General features: G+C 42.7%; 1 protein-coding gene across 1 annotated transcript in view; it reads right to left on the bottom strand.

The window, feature by feature from the left end:
- Positions 1 to 930: 930 nt before the first annotated feature.
- LOC134679442 (multidrug resistance protein homolog 49-like) overlaps positions 931 to 17,327 on the bottom strand; it is a 31,953-nt gene continuing 15,556 nt past the window's right edge. The window contains exons 19-26 of the mRNA XM_063538349.1: positions 12,385 to 12,514; positions 10,451 to 10,646; positions 9,602 to 9,764; positions 8,856 to 9,050; positions 8,318 to 8,527; positions 1,825 to 1,971; positions 1,202 to 1,310; positions 931 to 1,066 (exon numbers count right to left, since the gene is read on the bottom strand). Coding sequence (XP_063394419.1) covers positions 978 to 1,066; positions 1,202 to 1,310; positions 1,825 to 1,971; positions 8,318 to 8,527; positions 8,856 to 9,050; positions 9,602 to 9,764; positions 10,451 to 10,646; positions 12,385 to 12,514 — 1,239 coding nt within the window. The 3' untranslated portion in view covers positions 931 to 977. The remainder of the gene's footprint in view (positions 1,067 to 1,201; positions 1,311 to 1,824; positions 1,972 to 8,317; positions 8,528 to 8,855; positions 9,051 to 9,601; positions 9,765 to 10,450; positions 10,647 to 12,384; positions 12,515 to 17,327) is intronic.

Genomic DNA, 17,327 nt, shown 5'->3' with positions numbered 1-17,327 from the left:
GTATAGGTACGTCATGTCAGATAAACGTCAGTCCATACATATGGTTGACATGTGGTTGACCATTGGCCGCCTATTTTCGACAGAGGGGAACGCCTGTTAATGGCGGCTCCATTGTTAATTACTCCGAGTTCACGATTAACAGTTGAAATAAAACCTTTTTATTAGTTTGATGATTGCCATTACGTTGTGTCAACTTTGGTAAATCGAATAATTACATCCTCTTCGCTTATTAAACTAATGTGATAACAGATCCTGTCAATGTCATCACTGCTATTTGTAGTAAAATGGATCGACATTACGAATATTCTAATTTAGAGTACGTCGCGATGGTGCAGCTGTACGCTAGGGCTAACTACGACTCCCACGCCGCCCGGCGACTTTACGCGGAACCGGACCATTTACAGTCACTGCGTCTTCGGGAGATTTTAAACCCCCAAGTTCCACACGGACGAACAATTGTCGCCGCAACACAGCGGCTGCTTAACCACGGGCAGTTTCAAACGCCAGCACATGCACAGGGCAGAGGTAATTGTGTACGTCGTACGTTGAACGTGGCGGATTGCAGTTCGAACAATTATTGCGGTATCGGGAAGTTTAAGTGTTTGTTTAAGTTTTTGATCATTAAAAGCTTGATTTTAACTTGTTATGTTTACTTTTAAGGATCTGCAAACTAACTGCACGTAAAATGTGTGATGGAAAAATAAATGGAACTACTTTTTAGGTTATTTTGTTTCATTCACTCAAAAGAATTAGGTAGGTACTACTGCAGTGCTACTACTGGTGTTAGGTCACTTTCGAGTTTCGTTCGACACATTTATAAATCTGGCATTTCTTAACATTATTTAAAAAAAAGATTACACATCGACTGTATATCGATAGCAGAATCATTTCGTTGCGGGAAAACAACCACTAAAATTTCACGGTGTATATAATTGTTTATGTACATAAGTAGTATCTATTTTTAACTGATGCTACGTTCAGGCGAGCTGTTGTCCTTTTTCCATTCGGTAGTAGAAGCCTTTCATGTCCATAAGTTCAGTGTGTGTGCCTTTTTCGATGATTTTACCTTATGAAAGAAATATAAACATATTTTTAATAAAGTTAAAATGTACCTAGGGTAGTACTTTTATATGTAAATAAATACATGTATTAAAATAGGAAATTCAATGATGAAAGAACCCAAAATGTCCTTCGTCCTTACCTTTATCCAAGACGCAGATAAGATCGGCATCCTTGATGGTGGAAAGTCGATGTGCGATGGTTATGCACGTTCGTCCTTTCGCCGCTTTCTCCAAAGCTTCGGTAACAGCCTAAAGAACAGATGCAGAGGAATTAAAAGTAACTAACTTGTCAAGAATGTGCATGTCTTGCGAAAAATACTCTCGTCTCGTGTGTAATAAAAAGCCAATAAGCCATACATGACGTATTGAAAGGAAGGGAATATCAAGTTGTTGGGAGATAGAGAGGATATGGGTGTAGGTAAATACAATGTGGGGCCTCCACTGAGTCGATCCTAGTAGGTACTTAAATAGAATAAGGATAAATTATTGTAATGGGCGTTATATGATTTTTAGAGTGAATGAGCTACCTACATACTACAGATGTGAAACTGCAAGTTGAGGAAAATTTCTAAAAAGTTAGAAAAGCTCTCGGAAATTTCAGGAAAATTTCACGGGGAACCAAGGAAACTTTAATTTTGGAAATGGTAAATTATAAAAAGTGAAAATTTCCCGAAGTAGGTATCCGATGGCACCTTCAGTGGTAGGTATCAAACTACCAACAGTCAAGTTGCTCAATATTTTGTCTGGAGAGCTCTGGCATTACCCGTTCGCTATTGGCGTCGAGCGCGGAGGTGGCTTCATCCAGCAGCAGCAGGCGCGGTGCGCGGATGAGCGCGCGCGCGATGCACACTCGCTGCTTCTGCCCGCCCGACAGCTGCGCGCCGCTCGCCCCGAGGTTCGTATCATATCCCTGACACATGCAATGTATGTATATGAATCATATAAATGCTCTGGCATTACCCTACTACTATAATACTTTCGAATGTTCTAAAATATTCGGAACATACGAAGCTTCTCTTGTCTTCTTTTCTCTTCTACCCCCTTACTAGGTCAGTAAATGAATGCTCAATAATTTTTAAGAAAAAAAAACCGACTTCTATGGGGCCCGGTGAAAGATTATGGTAGATGGTGCACTATGTAGAAAAGGAGGTAAAACCAGTACCTACTTTCTAGTAGCATTTCGTTTCCATAAGGGTCGTAGTTATCTAGCCTACCCTAACCCACTTCTCTGATAGCAGTTCGGTTCTGTGAGGATCGCAGTTCGAACCTAATCAAACCCACTTTTCTAGTAGCATTTCGTTTTTGTAAGACTCGCAGTTCTAACCAAACCTAACCCACTTTTGTTCGGTTCTGTGAGGATCGCAGTTCAAACCTAACCTAACCCATTTAACGGCGCATGCGGTGCGGTGTACGGGAGTTTGAGCGGGAGGGGTTTGGCATCATCATACCCACATTTTATGGTAGGTAATCATAGTGGTTTATTTAGTTTAGGTATCATAGTGGTTTTCCGGGTCAAGGTCCGGGTCTCTGAGTCAGAGTCCGGGTCCGAGTCCCGGTCCAAGTCCGAGTCCGGGTCCGAGTCCGGGTCCGAGTCCGGGTCCGAGTCCGAGTCCGGGTCCGAACCGGATCCGGGTATGAGTCCGGGTCCCAGTCCAAGTCAAAATCGAAATTCGAAATCACCAAACATGTACTATGCGTCGTTGAAGAGTTCTGTTCTGATCATCATCAGCAGTTCCACTTCATCAAATGCGACAGTTTTTAATGTAAATGCTTGATTTTATGATGAAAATACAAAAAATTCTATACGTATGCCTTTAAGATTTGAGGAGTTCCCTCGATTCCTTATGGATCCCATCATCAGAACTCGAGCTTGACAGAAATGTGGCTTAAAAACTAAACTTGCTTAACAAACATAACGAAGAGGACAAATCGCCAAACGTGAACTATGCGTCGTTGAAGAGTTCCGTTCTGATCATCATCAGCAGTTCCACTTCATCAAATGCGACAGTTTTTAATGAAAATGCTTGATTTTCTGATGAAAATACAAAAATCTCTATACGCATACCTTTAAAATTTGAGGAGTTCCCTCGATTTCTCATGGATCCCATCATCAGAACTCAAGCTTGATAAAATTGTGGCTTAAAAACTTAACTTGCTTAACAAACATAACGAAGAGGACAAATCGCCAAAGGTGAACTATGCGTCGTTGAAGAGTTCCGTTCTGATCATCATCAGCAGTTCCACTTCATCAAATGTCACGTTTTTAAATGTATATGCTTGATTTGTTGATAAAAACACAAAAATCACCATATGTATGCCTTTAAGATTTGAGGAGTTCCGTCGATTCCTCATGGATCCCATCATCAGAACTGGATTTTGACAAAAACGGGACTAATCTGTATGCATATACATACAACCAAAAAAATATTTTTCAAAATCGGTCCAGTAATGACGGAGATATGGAGTAATAAACATAAAAAAAAAAAGAAAAAAAACATACTACCGAATTGATAACCTCCTCCTTTGGGATTTGGAAGTCGGTTAAAAATAAATAATTAAAATTCTTTTATTTCAGACAAAGTCCATATCAACATAACTACATTATAATTTTTAAGAAAAAAAAACCGACTTCTTTGGGGGCCGGTGAAAGATTATAGTAGATAGTACACTATGTAGATAATTTTTAAGAAAAAAAAACCGACTTCCATGGGGGCCGGTGAAAGATTATTGTAGATGGTACACTACGTAGAAAAGGACGTAAAACCACCCACTTTTCTACTAGCATTTCGCTTCTGTAATGGCTCCTCTACAGGATGGGCCAACGCCGGCCACTCCAAGGGACGCAGCCACGCGGTAGAATGAGATAGCAATATCACTTGCTCCCTCTAACGCATAAATGCGTCCCTTGGAGTGGCCGGCGTTGGCCCATCGTGTAGAGGAGCCATAAGGGTCGTAGTTCTAGCCTAACCTAACCCACTTCTCATATAGCAGTTCGGTTCTGTGAGGATCGCAGTTCAAACCTAACCTAACCCACTTAATGGCGCATGCCGTGCGGTGTACGGGGGTTTAAGCGGGAAGGGCTAGTAAGATTGGCATCATCATACTTTATACCTACATTTTAAGATAGGTAATCATAGTGGTTTATTTAGTTAAGGTATCATAGTGGTTTTCCGGGTCAAGGTCCGGGTCCGAGTCCGGGTCCGAGTCCGGGTCTGAGTCCGGGTCCGAGTCCGGGTCCGTGTCCGGGTCCGAGACCGGGTCCGAGTCCGGATCCGAGTCCGGGTCCGAGTCCGGGTTAAATCCGGATCCGACTCTAGGTCCGGGTCCGGGTCCGGGTCCGAACCGGATCCGGGTATGAGCCCGAGTCCGGGTCCCAGTCCAAGTCAAAACCAAAATTCGTAATCACCAAACGTGTACCATGCGTCGTTGAAGAGTTCTGTTCTGGTCATCATCAGCAGTTCCACTTCATCAAATGCGACAGTTTTTAATGTAAATGCTTGTTTTTATGATGAAAATACAAAAAAATCTATACGTATGCCATTAATATTTGAGGAGTTCCCTCGATTCCTTATGGATCCCATCATCAGAACTCGAGCTTGACAAAAATGTGGCTTAAAAACTTAACTTGCTTAACGAACACAACGAAGAGGAAAAATCGCCAAACGTAAACTATGCGTCGTTGAAGAGTTCTGTTCTGATCATCATCAGCAGTTCCACTTCATCAAATGCGACAGTTTTCAATGAAAATGCTTGATTTTCTGATGTAAATACAAAAATCTTTATACGCATGCCTTTAATCTTTGAGGAGTTCCCTCGATTCCTTATGGATCCCATCATCAGAACTCGAGCTTGACAAAAATGTGGCTTAAAAACTTAACTTGTTTAACAAACATAACGAAAAGGAAAAATCGACAAACGTGAACTATGCGTCGTTGAAGAGTTCTGTTCTGATCATCATCAGCAGTTCCACTTCATCAAATGCAACAGTTTTTAATGAAAATGCTTGATTTTCTGATGTAAATGCAAAAATCTCTATACGCATGCCTTTAAGATTTGAGGAGTTCCCTTGATTCCTCATGGATCCCATCATCAGAACTCGAGCTTGACAAAAATGTGGCTTAAAAACTTAACTTGCTTAACAAACGTAACGAAGAGGACAAATCGCCAACCGTGAACTATGCGTCGTTGAAGAGTTCCGTTCTGATCATCATCAGCAGTTCCACTTCATCAAATGTCACTTTTTTGGATGTATATGCTTGATTTGTTGATAAAAACCCAAAAATCACTATATGTCACTATATGTGCCTTTAAGATTTGAGGAGTTCCCTCAATTCCTCATGGATCCCATCATCAGAACTGGGTTTTGATAAAAACGGGACCAATCTGTATGCATATACATTCAATCAAAAAAAGAATTTTCAAAATCGGTCTAGTAATGACGGAGATATGGAGTAACAAACATAAAAAAAAATAAAAAAAATAAAAAAAAACATACAACCGAATTGATAACCTCCTTCTTTGAGATTTGGAAGTCGGTTAAAAAACGTTGTAGAGGGAAATGCTTGGAACACAATTTTTGACTCCGTAACTTTGTTTGGACTAGTTAGGAGGTGAACATATCAAAAGTCCCCGGTTGTAGCCCCGGTGCTGGGGGGTAGAGGGGGGTAAGAAGGTCGAATTTTTGGGTTTTTCATTAATTTCTTGGATACTTAGCGTCTTAGCGACATGACTACTAAGACAAACCGAAAGCTGATAAAATTATTTACAAGTTTTATCCAGTCAAGTTTTTCGATATCTTGAATAGTTTTTGAGATACCCGCTCTTGAAAGTTTATTTAGGGATTTTAATTTTATCTTGATATCTACATCAGTGAAGCTGTTAGGCCATGTTTGGTATCATTTTCGTACAAATCGGGGGTGCAAAATTCATTTATGGTATCACATTAACACTATTTCGAAGTAAAACCAAAATTTTAAAAAACATATTTTTTTTAATCCCTCTTCACGCTTAACCCGCTGAACCAATTTTGTTGAAATTTGGTATAGAAATAGTTTCAGTCTCGACACAGGACATAAGATAGTTTTTATACCGAAAAACATCTTTTGAGGGTGTGAAAAGTGGGGTGGAAGTTTGTATGGGGAGTCAATAACCGCTGAACCGGTTTAGATGAAATTTAGGATGGATGGATGGATTATACATCTGTGATTTAGATGAAAATGATACCAAACATGACTACAAACCTTACCTTAAGCAGTATTAACCTCAGGAATGCAGTTTCGTCGACGAAGTTGAATTCCCCCCATACTCTTTTTCACAACTTTAAAGGATGATTATTGAGATAAAAAGTATCTTATGTCCTGTCTTGGGACTCGAAATATCTGTATACCAAATTTCAATTAAATCGGTTGAGCGGTTTAAGCGTGAAGAGGAATTTAAAAAAAAAGGTATTTGTTTAAAGTTTATGTGTTTTTTCTCAGGAATGGTGTCAATGTGATACCAAAAATGAATTCAGCACCCACGACTTATACGATAATGATACCAAACTCGGCCTAGCAGCTTCACTAATGTAGATATCAAGATAAAATCGAAAGCCCTAAATTAAACTTTCAAGAGCGGATATCTCAAAAACTATTCCAGATATCGAAAAACTTGACTGAATAAAACTTGTAACAAATTTTATCAGCTTTTGGTTTGTCTTAGTAGTCATGTCGCTAAGACGCAAAGTTTCTAAGATATAAGTGAAAAACCGAAAAATGAGACCTTCTTTCCCCCCTCTACCCCCCAGCACCGGGGCTACGGCCGGGGACTTTTGATATGTTCACCTCGTAACTAGTCCAAACAAAGCTACGGAGTCAAAAATTGTGTTCCTAGCATTTCCCTCTATAACTTCTTATTGCTTGGCCTATACGGAGTGATAAATAATATTCATTCCCTTCCCCGGATCGGTCAAAAAACGATGACGTAATTTATGGACAGCCCCGTATGAGGCTTAAAAGAAAGTTTTTAATTTTATTTAATCTGAAAGTATTAAAGTAAAGTTTATTTATATTATTTATTTATTTACCTACTTATAAAATGCGTAACACTAATAATTATAATACTCGTAAATCAATACTACGAGTATAGACAATAAATTATTATATGTCTTTCCCATCACGGAACAATGGTGTTCCGGACCTTTGGGAGGCGTGCGCGGAGCCGAAGCCAACACGTAGAGGCCCTTTTGACACTTTAATGAAATGTAAGGGGTACACCGAGCGGATGCTGCCCTTACCCGTATCATGGGACGCACGCAGAGGCAGCACCCGCCAGGGTGTAAGGGCTATTGAGAGTTGATGAAATCTAAAATGAACTAGGTTATTGGGTGAAAGCGATGGACTAGTACTGAGCTATGGGGTAAAAAACCGGACGCCTGCCTAATAAAACGGTATGCAATTTTATTTCCGGCAGACGGTGACTCGCCCTCACAAGATGGGCCCCCACAAAAAAGCGACATCTAGGATGGCTCAAGGGCAACACCGGTGTGAGCGGCTCAGGGGTGTCGAGAGGTGTGCGCCGCTTTCTACCCAGTGGCTGTTAACAGCCACTGTGCCAACTCGCGTCTTATGCATATTTCACTTCCACCCCTGGAGCTTATAGCTCTAACGACTCCACTCTGGCCGGCCGGCTAAGGCAAGCCAGAGGCAGAGAATCCTGTCCCACCCACCCTCCTTGCGGGTAACAGAACTCCCCAGGAGCACTCGGGTACGTGAGGTCGCTAATCCCCAACAGCTCGCCACAAGCTGCCCTGCGTTGACTGATTGCACTGGTACAACCAGCGGGCGATGGGGTCGTCACATCCCTACGCCTAAATTATTATTATTATTATAGCCTTGTATTCTCCATATTCCTTTTAGTATGGCTTTGTATTTTTTGAACTTGTTGTTTTATTTGTTTATATGGATCCCTCTCTGGGTGAAGGCCTCCTCCAGTTTTTTCCAACTTTCTCTGTCTTCTCCTGTCTCCATCCAATGTTTTCCGGCTATTTGGGTAATGTCTTCAGACCAGCGTCTCTTCGGCCTGCCGGGGGGGCGTTTTCCGTGTGGTCCCTTGTATTTTGTGGTTTGTATGGTCCACCTTTTGTCTGTCATGCGGGCTACATGGCCAGCCCCATAGACAATAAATAATACTCACTTATTTTGGAAGATAGGTATATATTCACCTACATGATATTTCTATTTTATAGGTAGAAAGAGGAAGACTGGAGACAATCAAACCTGTGGTAAAGAGATGATGAAGTTGTGTATGTTGGCTTGCTTGGCGGCTGCAACGACCTCGTCCATGGCGGGCTGGCGCGAGTTGTCCCCGTAGGCGATGTTCTCGGCCAGTGTGCGGTCGAACAGCACGGGCTCCTGCTGCACCACTCCCAGCTGCCGCCGCAGCCGCGGCAGCGTCAGCGACCGGCGGATATCTCGCCCGTCTAGCTCCTGGCGTACAAAGGATTTAACACAACGACACCATGAAAATCATATTTTGCGTCTGGCCTCTAGCTGGTAGATTAGATATACGTGTAAAAAATAAAATGGCGGGGTTAATTACAAGAGTTACTACTAGGGTACAGTTATAGCCTGTTTAAAAATGTGTCGGGCGAATAAACCATCCAGATTATGAGGTGGTGCAACTGGCCGTAAATTGTGTATGATACACGTATGACTGGGCATAGCACAGTCGTTTGTCAAGAATAACTCTAAATAATATTAATTATGATATACCGTCAGACTTCTACTGCGCCATCTTCTTGTGAAGTAAACTTACGATAGTGCCAGAGTCGGGGTCGTAGAACCGCTGCAACAGCTGCAGCACGGTGGACTTGCCGCAGCCCGAGGAGCCCACCAGCGCCACCGTCTTGCCTGCCTCCACCTGCAGATCCAGCCCCCGCAGCACGCGTATGTGTGGCCGCGTTGGGTAACTGAACTCTGCTTCTTTGATACCGAATTTACCGGTAGCAGACTATTGAAAACAAACACGTCCAAATTACACGTATGAACTTTATTTATCACGTCAAACCAAGACATGCACTAAAGAGGCCCACTGATTGACAGTCCGCCGGACGGTTTCGGCCTGTCAGTTGTTCGGAACAGTCATAATTTTGTTCTAAAGGGGCCCACTGATTAACAGTCCGCCGGACGGTATCGGCCTGTCAGTTGTTCGTAACTGTTAAAATGTTGTTCTAACTGACAGGCCGACACCGTCCGGCGGACTGTTAATCAGTGGGCCCTTCAACTGACAGGCCGATACCGTCCGGTGGACTGTTAATTAGTGGGCCCCTTAACAGTGCCTAGGGGCTGCCCATAAATTACGTCATCTATTTTTGACCTCCCCACCCCCTAAAATCATCCAAAAATCATGCTTCTAATGACCCCGTTTCCTCCTACGTCATGCTACCATCATCCGATGTCCAAACCCCCCCCCCTCCAAATTTGAAATGACGTAATTTATGAATAGCCCCCTCACTTTTTCAGTAATAATTGTGTGATAATTTGTGGCATCATGTTACTAACCCAGTGCGGGGAGTCGACGACGCCGGGCTCCGTGATGACGTGCGGTTGGCGGTGGATGACGGACAGAATACGCGCTCCGCAGTCTTTGGCTGCCTGGAAGCTAGGCGCGTACACCAACGACTGTCCCAGCATGTAGGCGCCGTACATTACTGCCTCTGTCACCCTGCCACCGTCGAGTTACAATACATTAGGACAATCTTAATACGTTCACTGCCAGTGCGAGCTACGCGCTACGAGCGTAGCCATTAACACTGTTTTTCCCGTTTGTAGGCAAAAGCGCCTACGAACAGAGAACCCGCCTAGTGGGCCGCTGGCAGTGAATGTGTTAAAAGAATTTGTGCTATACACTAAACTAAGAGACTGTCATCCTGAAGTAACAGTTTTTCTTCAGCAGCGCAATGGAGGGGAGGACCGAAATGTTCCATGATTTCACAAAACGCCTATATCCGTTATCTGACGCAAAAAATAAAAATATAATCATTCTTTTTACATAAGAAGTATTTACATCGCGTTGCTGAATATTGATGCGGTCTTTTGCCATATACGACAATTGTTTATTATATTTGGGATATCTTCAAATGGAATCAGTATAGAGCACCATCGCATATTTCAGGAATACCTATGATAATAGTATTAATAGCATAGTACAGCGGTTCTTAACCTTTTTCCATCCACGGACCCCTAGGAAATCAAACACAAGTCCAAGAACCCCTTAATATAAAAAAAAATCAGCAATACATTTGAGACCGGTGAGAATAGGTGAGACTGCGGCGGACTACCGTACATATACTCGCGGAGCCCCAGGGTTCCGCGGACTACAGGTTAAGAAACACTGGCATAGTATATTACAAAAAGACTCTGGAGTAGGCAAGCCCCTCGTGCACGACGAGCGTGCAGCCGTAGACCACGACGCTGCAGAAGGCCATGAACGGCACGTACACGCCCAGACCCAGCACCAGCCCGCGCCAGCGGCTCTTCCGGGCTATGGCGGAGCATGACACCTCCAGCTCTGCCTCGAACTTATTCATGAAATTTCTCTCTATACCTATTAGGACAAAATAAAATTTCAAGTATCTTATTTGCATTGCTCACTCTCAATATTTTCGTTAACAGGGTCAAATATTATGATTATGTCAAGCGAGCTGTCCGGCCTGAATTAGATCCATGGCCGTTTCACTTGTGCGTCTGCATGCACCACCGATGGAGTTGCGGTAGCGGTATCGAAGGTTGTTTTATTTGTATCAGTGAGAGATATTACTAACTTTGTCAATTAAGTATTTCTAACGTTAATTTTATTACAAACGACAGCTAAAAATACAATAGCCTAATCTACGAGGGCTGGTAGGAAAATTGTTAGCTACAGCATTTGAATAATTTTTTTATATTAGAATGTGAGATATAGTGCTACTTTCTTGCACTATAGTGAGCACAAATTTAAAGGGCATGTTAAAAAATTTGCTGTGAAACGTTGTACGATACACATGAGAATAGGCAATTCGCAACTCGTTTCGATATAAAACTCTCGTTGCGAATTTCCTACTTTCCGCACTTGTATCGTAAATATCTAATCTGGAGCTTTATTTCGTGCATGGTAAGAAATAATTTATTAGAAATGCAATCAACATCCCTGTTACTTTTACGTACCGTAGAGTTTCGTATCTTTGCCTGCGCTACCTATTTTCGCCTAGTTTGACATAAGTTGCCATTAACAAAATGTTTCTAATGTAAGCCTTACATAAAACTGCTAAATACAAAGTATTTTTTACGGGTGTCAAGATTCTTCGAACATCCTGCGGCTAATTTCACACAGTTGACCTTTAGAGAGGTTTTTTCGCGACGCCGACCACACGTTTTTTTAAACCAGTGTTTTAACTTCAGTTTTAAACGGTAATACAGACCCGGTAATGTTAAACTTTTTACATGATTATATCCTATAACTATCTCTTTTTCATATGAAACTATTATTTAATGGCTAGCTTACGTTTAGAAGTCACAATTGGATAAAACGTTGGTGAGGGTACTTTGCGTCCATCTTGTTGCCAAATTTCGCCTACCCCTAGGGTTGTCAAATTTTTTGTACCACATTCATTGGTGGATGACATTATTTGTTTCCAAATTTAAATATTTTCTTATGTTTGTGTACGCTATATGCAAATGTTTATTTCTACTCTTACCGATATTGAGTAGGTACCATATAGGTATTTTTATGTCTCACTTTGTGTAAATAAGGTTGATTTGATGTCAATTACGATAATAACAACAATTTTGCAACAATTAAACAGTTTTGTTAAAATTAATTATTTTTTAACTAATAAACCATTACACCCCTTTATTTGGCATGTTGGTTAATTTTTGGCAGCCCTAGCTTCATTATAGAAAATGTATGAAAACAACTTCAGACTGTTACCAAACTTCGCCTACTACCCCGTTTTTTAAATATATGCCTAGTCTGGTGTAGTTAAGGTTCATAGTATACTATATTAGCACATTCCAAGGAGATACGACTTAACACGTGTAAGTCACAGAAAAGTAAGTATTAGCGGCAAGGCAAGCCATAGGCGAAGATTGGGAAAAATACCCAAACATCGCCTATTGCCTTTGGGGCCATTTATTACCAACTTAACCAATGAAATTCAAAGTTTTAGTGGTGTATACTGATAGTTAGGAATACTAAAAAACGTTTTTTCGCCTTAACGGATTAAAATGCTTTCAAATTTGAGAGATTTTTTGAAAAAAGTGTCAAAACCCAGGCGAAGATACGAAACTCTACGGTAGTTAGTTACCCAAGCTTTGGACGGTCCTGATGGCGACGACCGCCTCTGTGGCGACGGCGGTGGCGCTCTCCATAGCGTCACGCTCCTGCTGCACGGACTTCTGGGCCACGATGCCTTCCAGCCAGATACTTCCCACCATCTGTTATGTGACGATAAAACAAATTAATAATAACCAACCTGACAGGGTAACCAATAAATATTCCCTGACAAGATTTTATTTGAGGGAAAACTATGAGAGCTGGCACGAGATTAATGATAGATTAGAGATAAGTGATCGCAGCTCTTGTAGATAAAACACTTATATCTCTTTTTCAATTTATTCTCTATCTTCTTTTTTATTCTGGTTTACTTGTGTATTAATTTTCTATCTTTTCATGTTATATAAATAATAATGTTTGTATTTTTTATATCAATGTAAATTTATTTGTGTGTCGTTGGCGTACGTGTCGCCATCAACTTTAGATTAAGTCAGGTCAACTCAGGTCCCCACAGAAAACCAGCGCCATGGTTTGCCGCGGCATTATGCTGAGTGGGGATCCTATTTTAGCGTCCAAATGTCTTTTATGTCTGCATGCTTTTCTTTTTTTTCGTGTACTATGTTGTGACGTTAAAATAAATGTATTTCTTCTTCTTCTTCTTATATAAGAAGAAGAAGAAATGGTCGTTTCTCAAAAAGTTGGCACCGCCACCTGTAAATAGGTTTATGTTAGAACTTTTTTTTCATTATGTATAATTTTTATATATAAAATTTTAACACATATTTAGAGAGACTTTTTACACAGAGGCCTAATACTTTGAAAAAGATATAGTAAATATTGATTAAGTACAAAAAAAAATATTGTAACCACGTTTATCCGTTAACCTGCCGTGTCCCAACGCGAGGTACTGATGTTCCGAGCTATGAAAACCACACAAATTATTAACTTAATTTAACGTCAATACCGTATTTTATTAACATATATCCTTAACTTATAAAGTATTACTATCGCATAACAATATTATACTTATATTTTAAGTTATTCGGCTTCAAAGTTTGTCCAAGGCAATTCTTAACAGTCACCTGGCGCGTCACGTTCACGACGATTGTATAACCCCCACCGCACCTTTCCCGTCTCACTCCGCACAAGCCGAAGCCGTCACTCATCAGCTATCACCTGGTAGGACGAAGACGTGGTTATTGTGCTTCGCAAACAAAACACAAACGACAAAGTATCGGAAATTGGAGTTTGTAATGGGTAAGTACTCTTTATCCTGGAGTCGATATCTTGCTAATTATGTAACCTATCGCATTACTATCAAGATATGTAACGTAAACAATAGTTGAGTTTCATATGCCTAAGTATGGATTTCATCAAGCTAATACATTTTGTGTATTCGCGATATAACTGCCGTTTTCCCCATCACCTGCATATCGTCCACCTGGCTAAAACTGACAGGTGGACGAGATTTTGCGGCAGGTTAATGTCACTGATACCAGAACTAATACTCGTAACTATATAATTATATAGCGGTTATATCGCTTTTGTGTGTTAATTTAGGAATAAAAACTATCCTGTCTGTTAAAGCTGCATATTATTGAAATTTGTATACTTTTGTCTTAAGTCTCGTTAACCTGTCCAAAAAAGTCAGGTTAATGATGCAATGGCAGGTGAATGAAGCGTCATTCACTTGCCATATGACAGGTGATCGATAACTATTTAAAATCCACGTTACATATACTCAAACAAGATTTGTGACGTCCCACGGGAAAAGGTACCTTATGAGGGTTTTTAGTTTTAGACATATATTAAAATGTTTTGTAAAAAGGTGAAAACATGCTCATTTTGTTTATTGTGTGATGAGATGACGGGCGAGAGAGAGAGGTATGGATGAAAAGAAAAATACATACTGCGTCGACCCCAAATGAATGGGGCAAATTATAAAGGCAAGTGAATGATGATGATGATCTGAAACCTTAATGCTTAACGTTTGTTTACCTGACCGATTTTGATTTTTTTATTGTATGTATATGCATACAGTTTGGTCCCGTCTTTGTCAAAACCCAGTTCTGATGATGGGATCCATGAAGAATCGAGGGAACTCCTCAAATATTAAAGGCATACATATAGTGATTTTTGTGTTTTTATTTAAAAATCAAGCGTATAGACTCACAAAAGTGACATTTGATGAAGTGGAACTGCTGATGAAGATCAGAACGGAACTCTTCAACGACGCATAGTTCACGTTTAGCGATTTGTCCTTTTCGTTATGTTTGTCAAGCAAGTTAAGTTTTTAAGCTACTTTTTTGTCAATCTCGAGTTCTGATGATGGGATCCATGAGGAATCGAGGGAACTCCTCAAATCCTAAAGGCATTCGTATAGTGACTTTTGAATTTTCATCAGAAAATACAGCATTTTCATTAAAAATTGCTGTCACATTTGATGAAGTGGAACTGCTGATGATGATCAAAACAGAACTCTTCAACGACGCATAGTACACGTTTGGCGATTTAGATTTCGAGTTGGATTGGGACTGGGGCTGGGACCCGGACTGTGACTCGGGCCCGGACACGGACCCGGACTGTGACTCGGACCCGGACCTAGACTCAAACCCGGAGTCGGACCTGGACCTGGAACCCGGCTCATATCTGAACCTGAACCCGGACCTGACCTGACCTTGCACCAAACCTGAGTTCCACTAGGTACTGCGAGGGTTCAGCATCAGCTCTATCTTGGGTACTGCTCTCCCAAGTGCTCATCAAGACGTGTCGAATGACCAAAACAGCATGTGTCTATGTTGCATCAAATCTGAGTTCCAGTAGGTACTGCGAAGGTTCATTATCAGCTCTATCTTGGGTGCTACTTTCCCAAGTGCTCATCAAGATGTGTCGAATTACCAAAACAGCGTGTGTCTATGTTGCACCAAACCGGACCCGGGTATGTCCTTAAACTACGTCCAAACCAGCGGTGGTAGGTCCCGCAAGGGGCCGCCTGGTTTGCTACCACCCTCCCGCCGGAGTCAGGCGCCAAGCAGCCTTGCTGCGTTTCGTCTATGAGCGGGAGTACCAGTGCCTTTGGGGGATGATTTGCTGTCAGTTGTGTTGCATAATGCCGGTTTTTGGATCCTTGAGTGACGTCGGGCCGAGCAGCTCTCAATGGAGGGTAGCGGGATCCGAGGCACGGTCTTGCCGGTGGCCGACCGCAGGAAGTTGGGGGCCCAATTGTACGACAGCCACGTGCGAGAGGCTGCCCCGCCACCTAGCGAAAAATCCTGGAATAGCTCCACCGTGCCAGTTGGCGACTGGACGGGAGGACCCGGTGGGTTATTTCAGGGGGGCTCGGGCGTCCCCGCAGTCTCCAAGTGAGCTCCTCATTGTCCGGATTAGCTCAAGTGATCCAATTGGTAAACGCAACACCTCGACAGGCATTTTTTCACCCATCCCACACTCCACAAATATGAAAACAAAAAGGAAAAAGAATAGGGTTAAACACCGGCTGCACTTCCTCCCATTGAAAGCGCACCTCACCAACATCAGGGGGTTGCACTCAAATATCGATCCGGTCCACCACCATCTTGAAACTGAAAAACCGCACCTATTCTTTTTGACGGAGACGCAAATCAAAACCCCAGCGGACGCGTCGTACCTCAACTACCCAGGCTACTCACTGGAACATAAGTTCAGAGCACGTGCTGGGGTCTGTGTGTACGTCCGCGACGACATTTGCTGCAAGCGTCTCCGTTGCTTTGAGGCTGCCGGGTTTTCCACTTTGTGGATTATGGTCGACTCGGGCTCAGAGAAAACTCTGTATGCCTGTGTCTACCGATCGCACAGCGGAAACCAGGAGACAACTAGGCTCTTTGACCACCTTACTGAGATGGCAGATAAAGCCCAACAGCGGTACCCCGCGGCTCAACTCGTATTCCTTGGGGACTTTAACGCCCACCACGAGGAGTGGCTGTTCCCGTACAAGAATACTTGCCACGCTGGGAGGGAAGCGCGCAAATTTGCTGTATCCCTAAACCTTACCCAGCTGGTAAATGTTGCGACGCGGATACCGGATGTTTCTGACCATACACCCAATTGCCTTGACCTTCTGCTGACAACTGATCCAGACAGGCACTCGGTTTCGGTCTCAGCTCCGCTAGGATCGTCCGATCACTGTCTGGTGAAATCCGTGTCGATCCACTCTCCTCCTGATCTCTGTCCTAGGGGCACGAGGAGAGTATGGCGATACGAGTCAGCGGACTGGGATGAGATGCGGCATTTCTTTGCGTCTTTCCCCTGGCAGCAGGTCTGTTTTTCTTCGGGTGACCCCTCGTGTTCTGCTGAGGCTGTTGCGGATGTGATTCGGCAGGGAATGGAATATTTCATTCCGTTCTCCGACCTATCGCTCGATCACAAGACCCGAGCATGGTACAGTTCGGACTGTGCTCGAGCCGAGGCTCTTAAGCAGTCTGCATACCAGGCTTGGGTACTAGCCCGCGATACCAAAGCTGGAGCACAGAGGGTTCGCGCGAAGAAAAAAGCCTTTAACTCAGCTGCCAAGTCCTGCAAACGGGTGCTTCGAAAGGCTCGATTCGACCACGTCAGTCGAATAGGGGCCAAACTCGCCTCCTACCCTCCTGGTAGCAAGCGGTTCTGGTCCCTGTCGAAAGCGGTCGAATCCAACTTCTGCCGACCCACATTGCCACCTCTGCAGAAACCTGATGGGACACTGGCCCACTCCGCGACAGAGAAAGCTAACTTGTTTGCTTCTCTGTTTGCGAGCAATTCACGTCTAGATGCAGGCTCAAAACTTCCACCTACGCTATCTCATTGCAGTTCCTCTATGCAGAGAATTGCTATACATCAAAAAGAGGTACGCCGAGCTCTGCTGAATCTTGACGTGAATAAGGCCAATGGACCAGACGGTATACCTGCACGTGTACTAAAGCAGTGTGCGCCTGAGTTGTCTCCTGTACTGACACGCCT

This window comes from Cydia fagiglandana, chromosome Z, assembly GCF_963556715.1.
Source record: "Cydia fagiglandana chromosome Z, ilCydFagi1.1, whole genome shotgun sequence".
Classification (NCBI taxonomy): Eukaryota; Metazoa; Arthropoda; class Insecta; order Lepidoptera; family Tortricidae; genus Cydia; species Cydia fagiglandana.
Note: the sequence above shows the minus strand (reverse complement) of the source record. Positions and strands in the feature narration are given on the sequence as shown.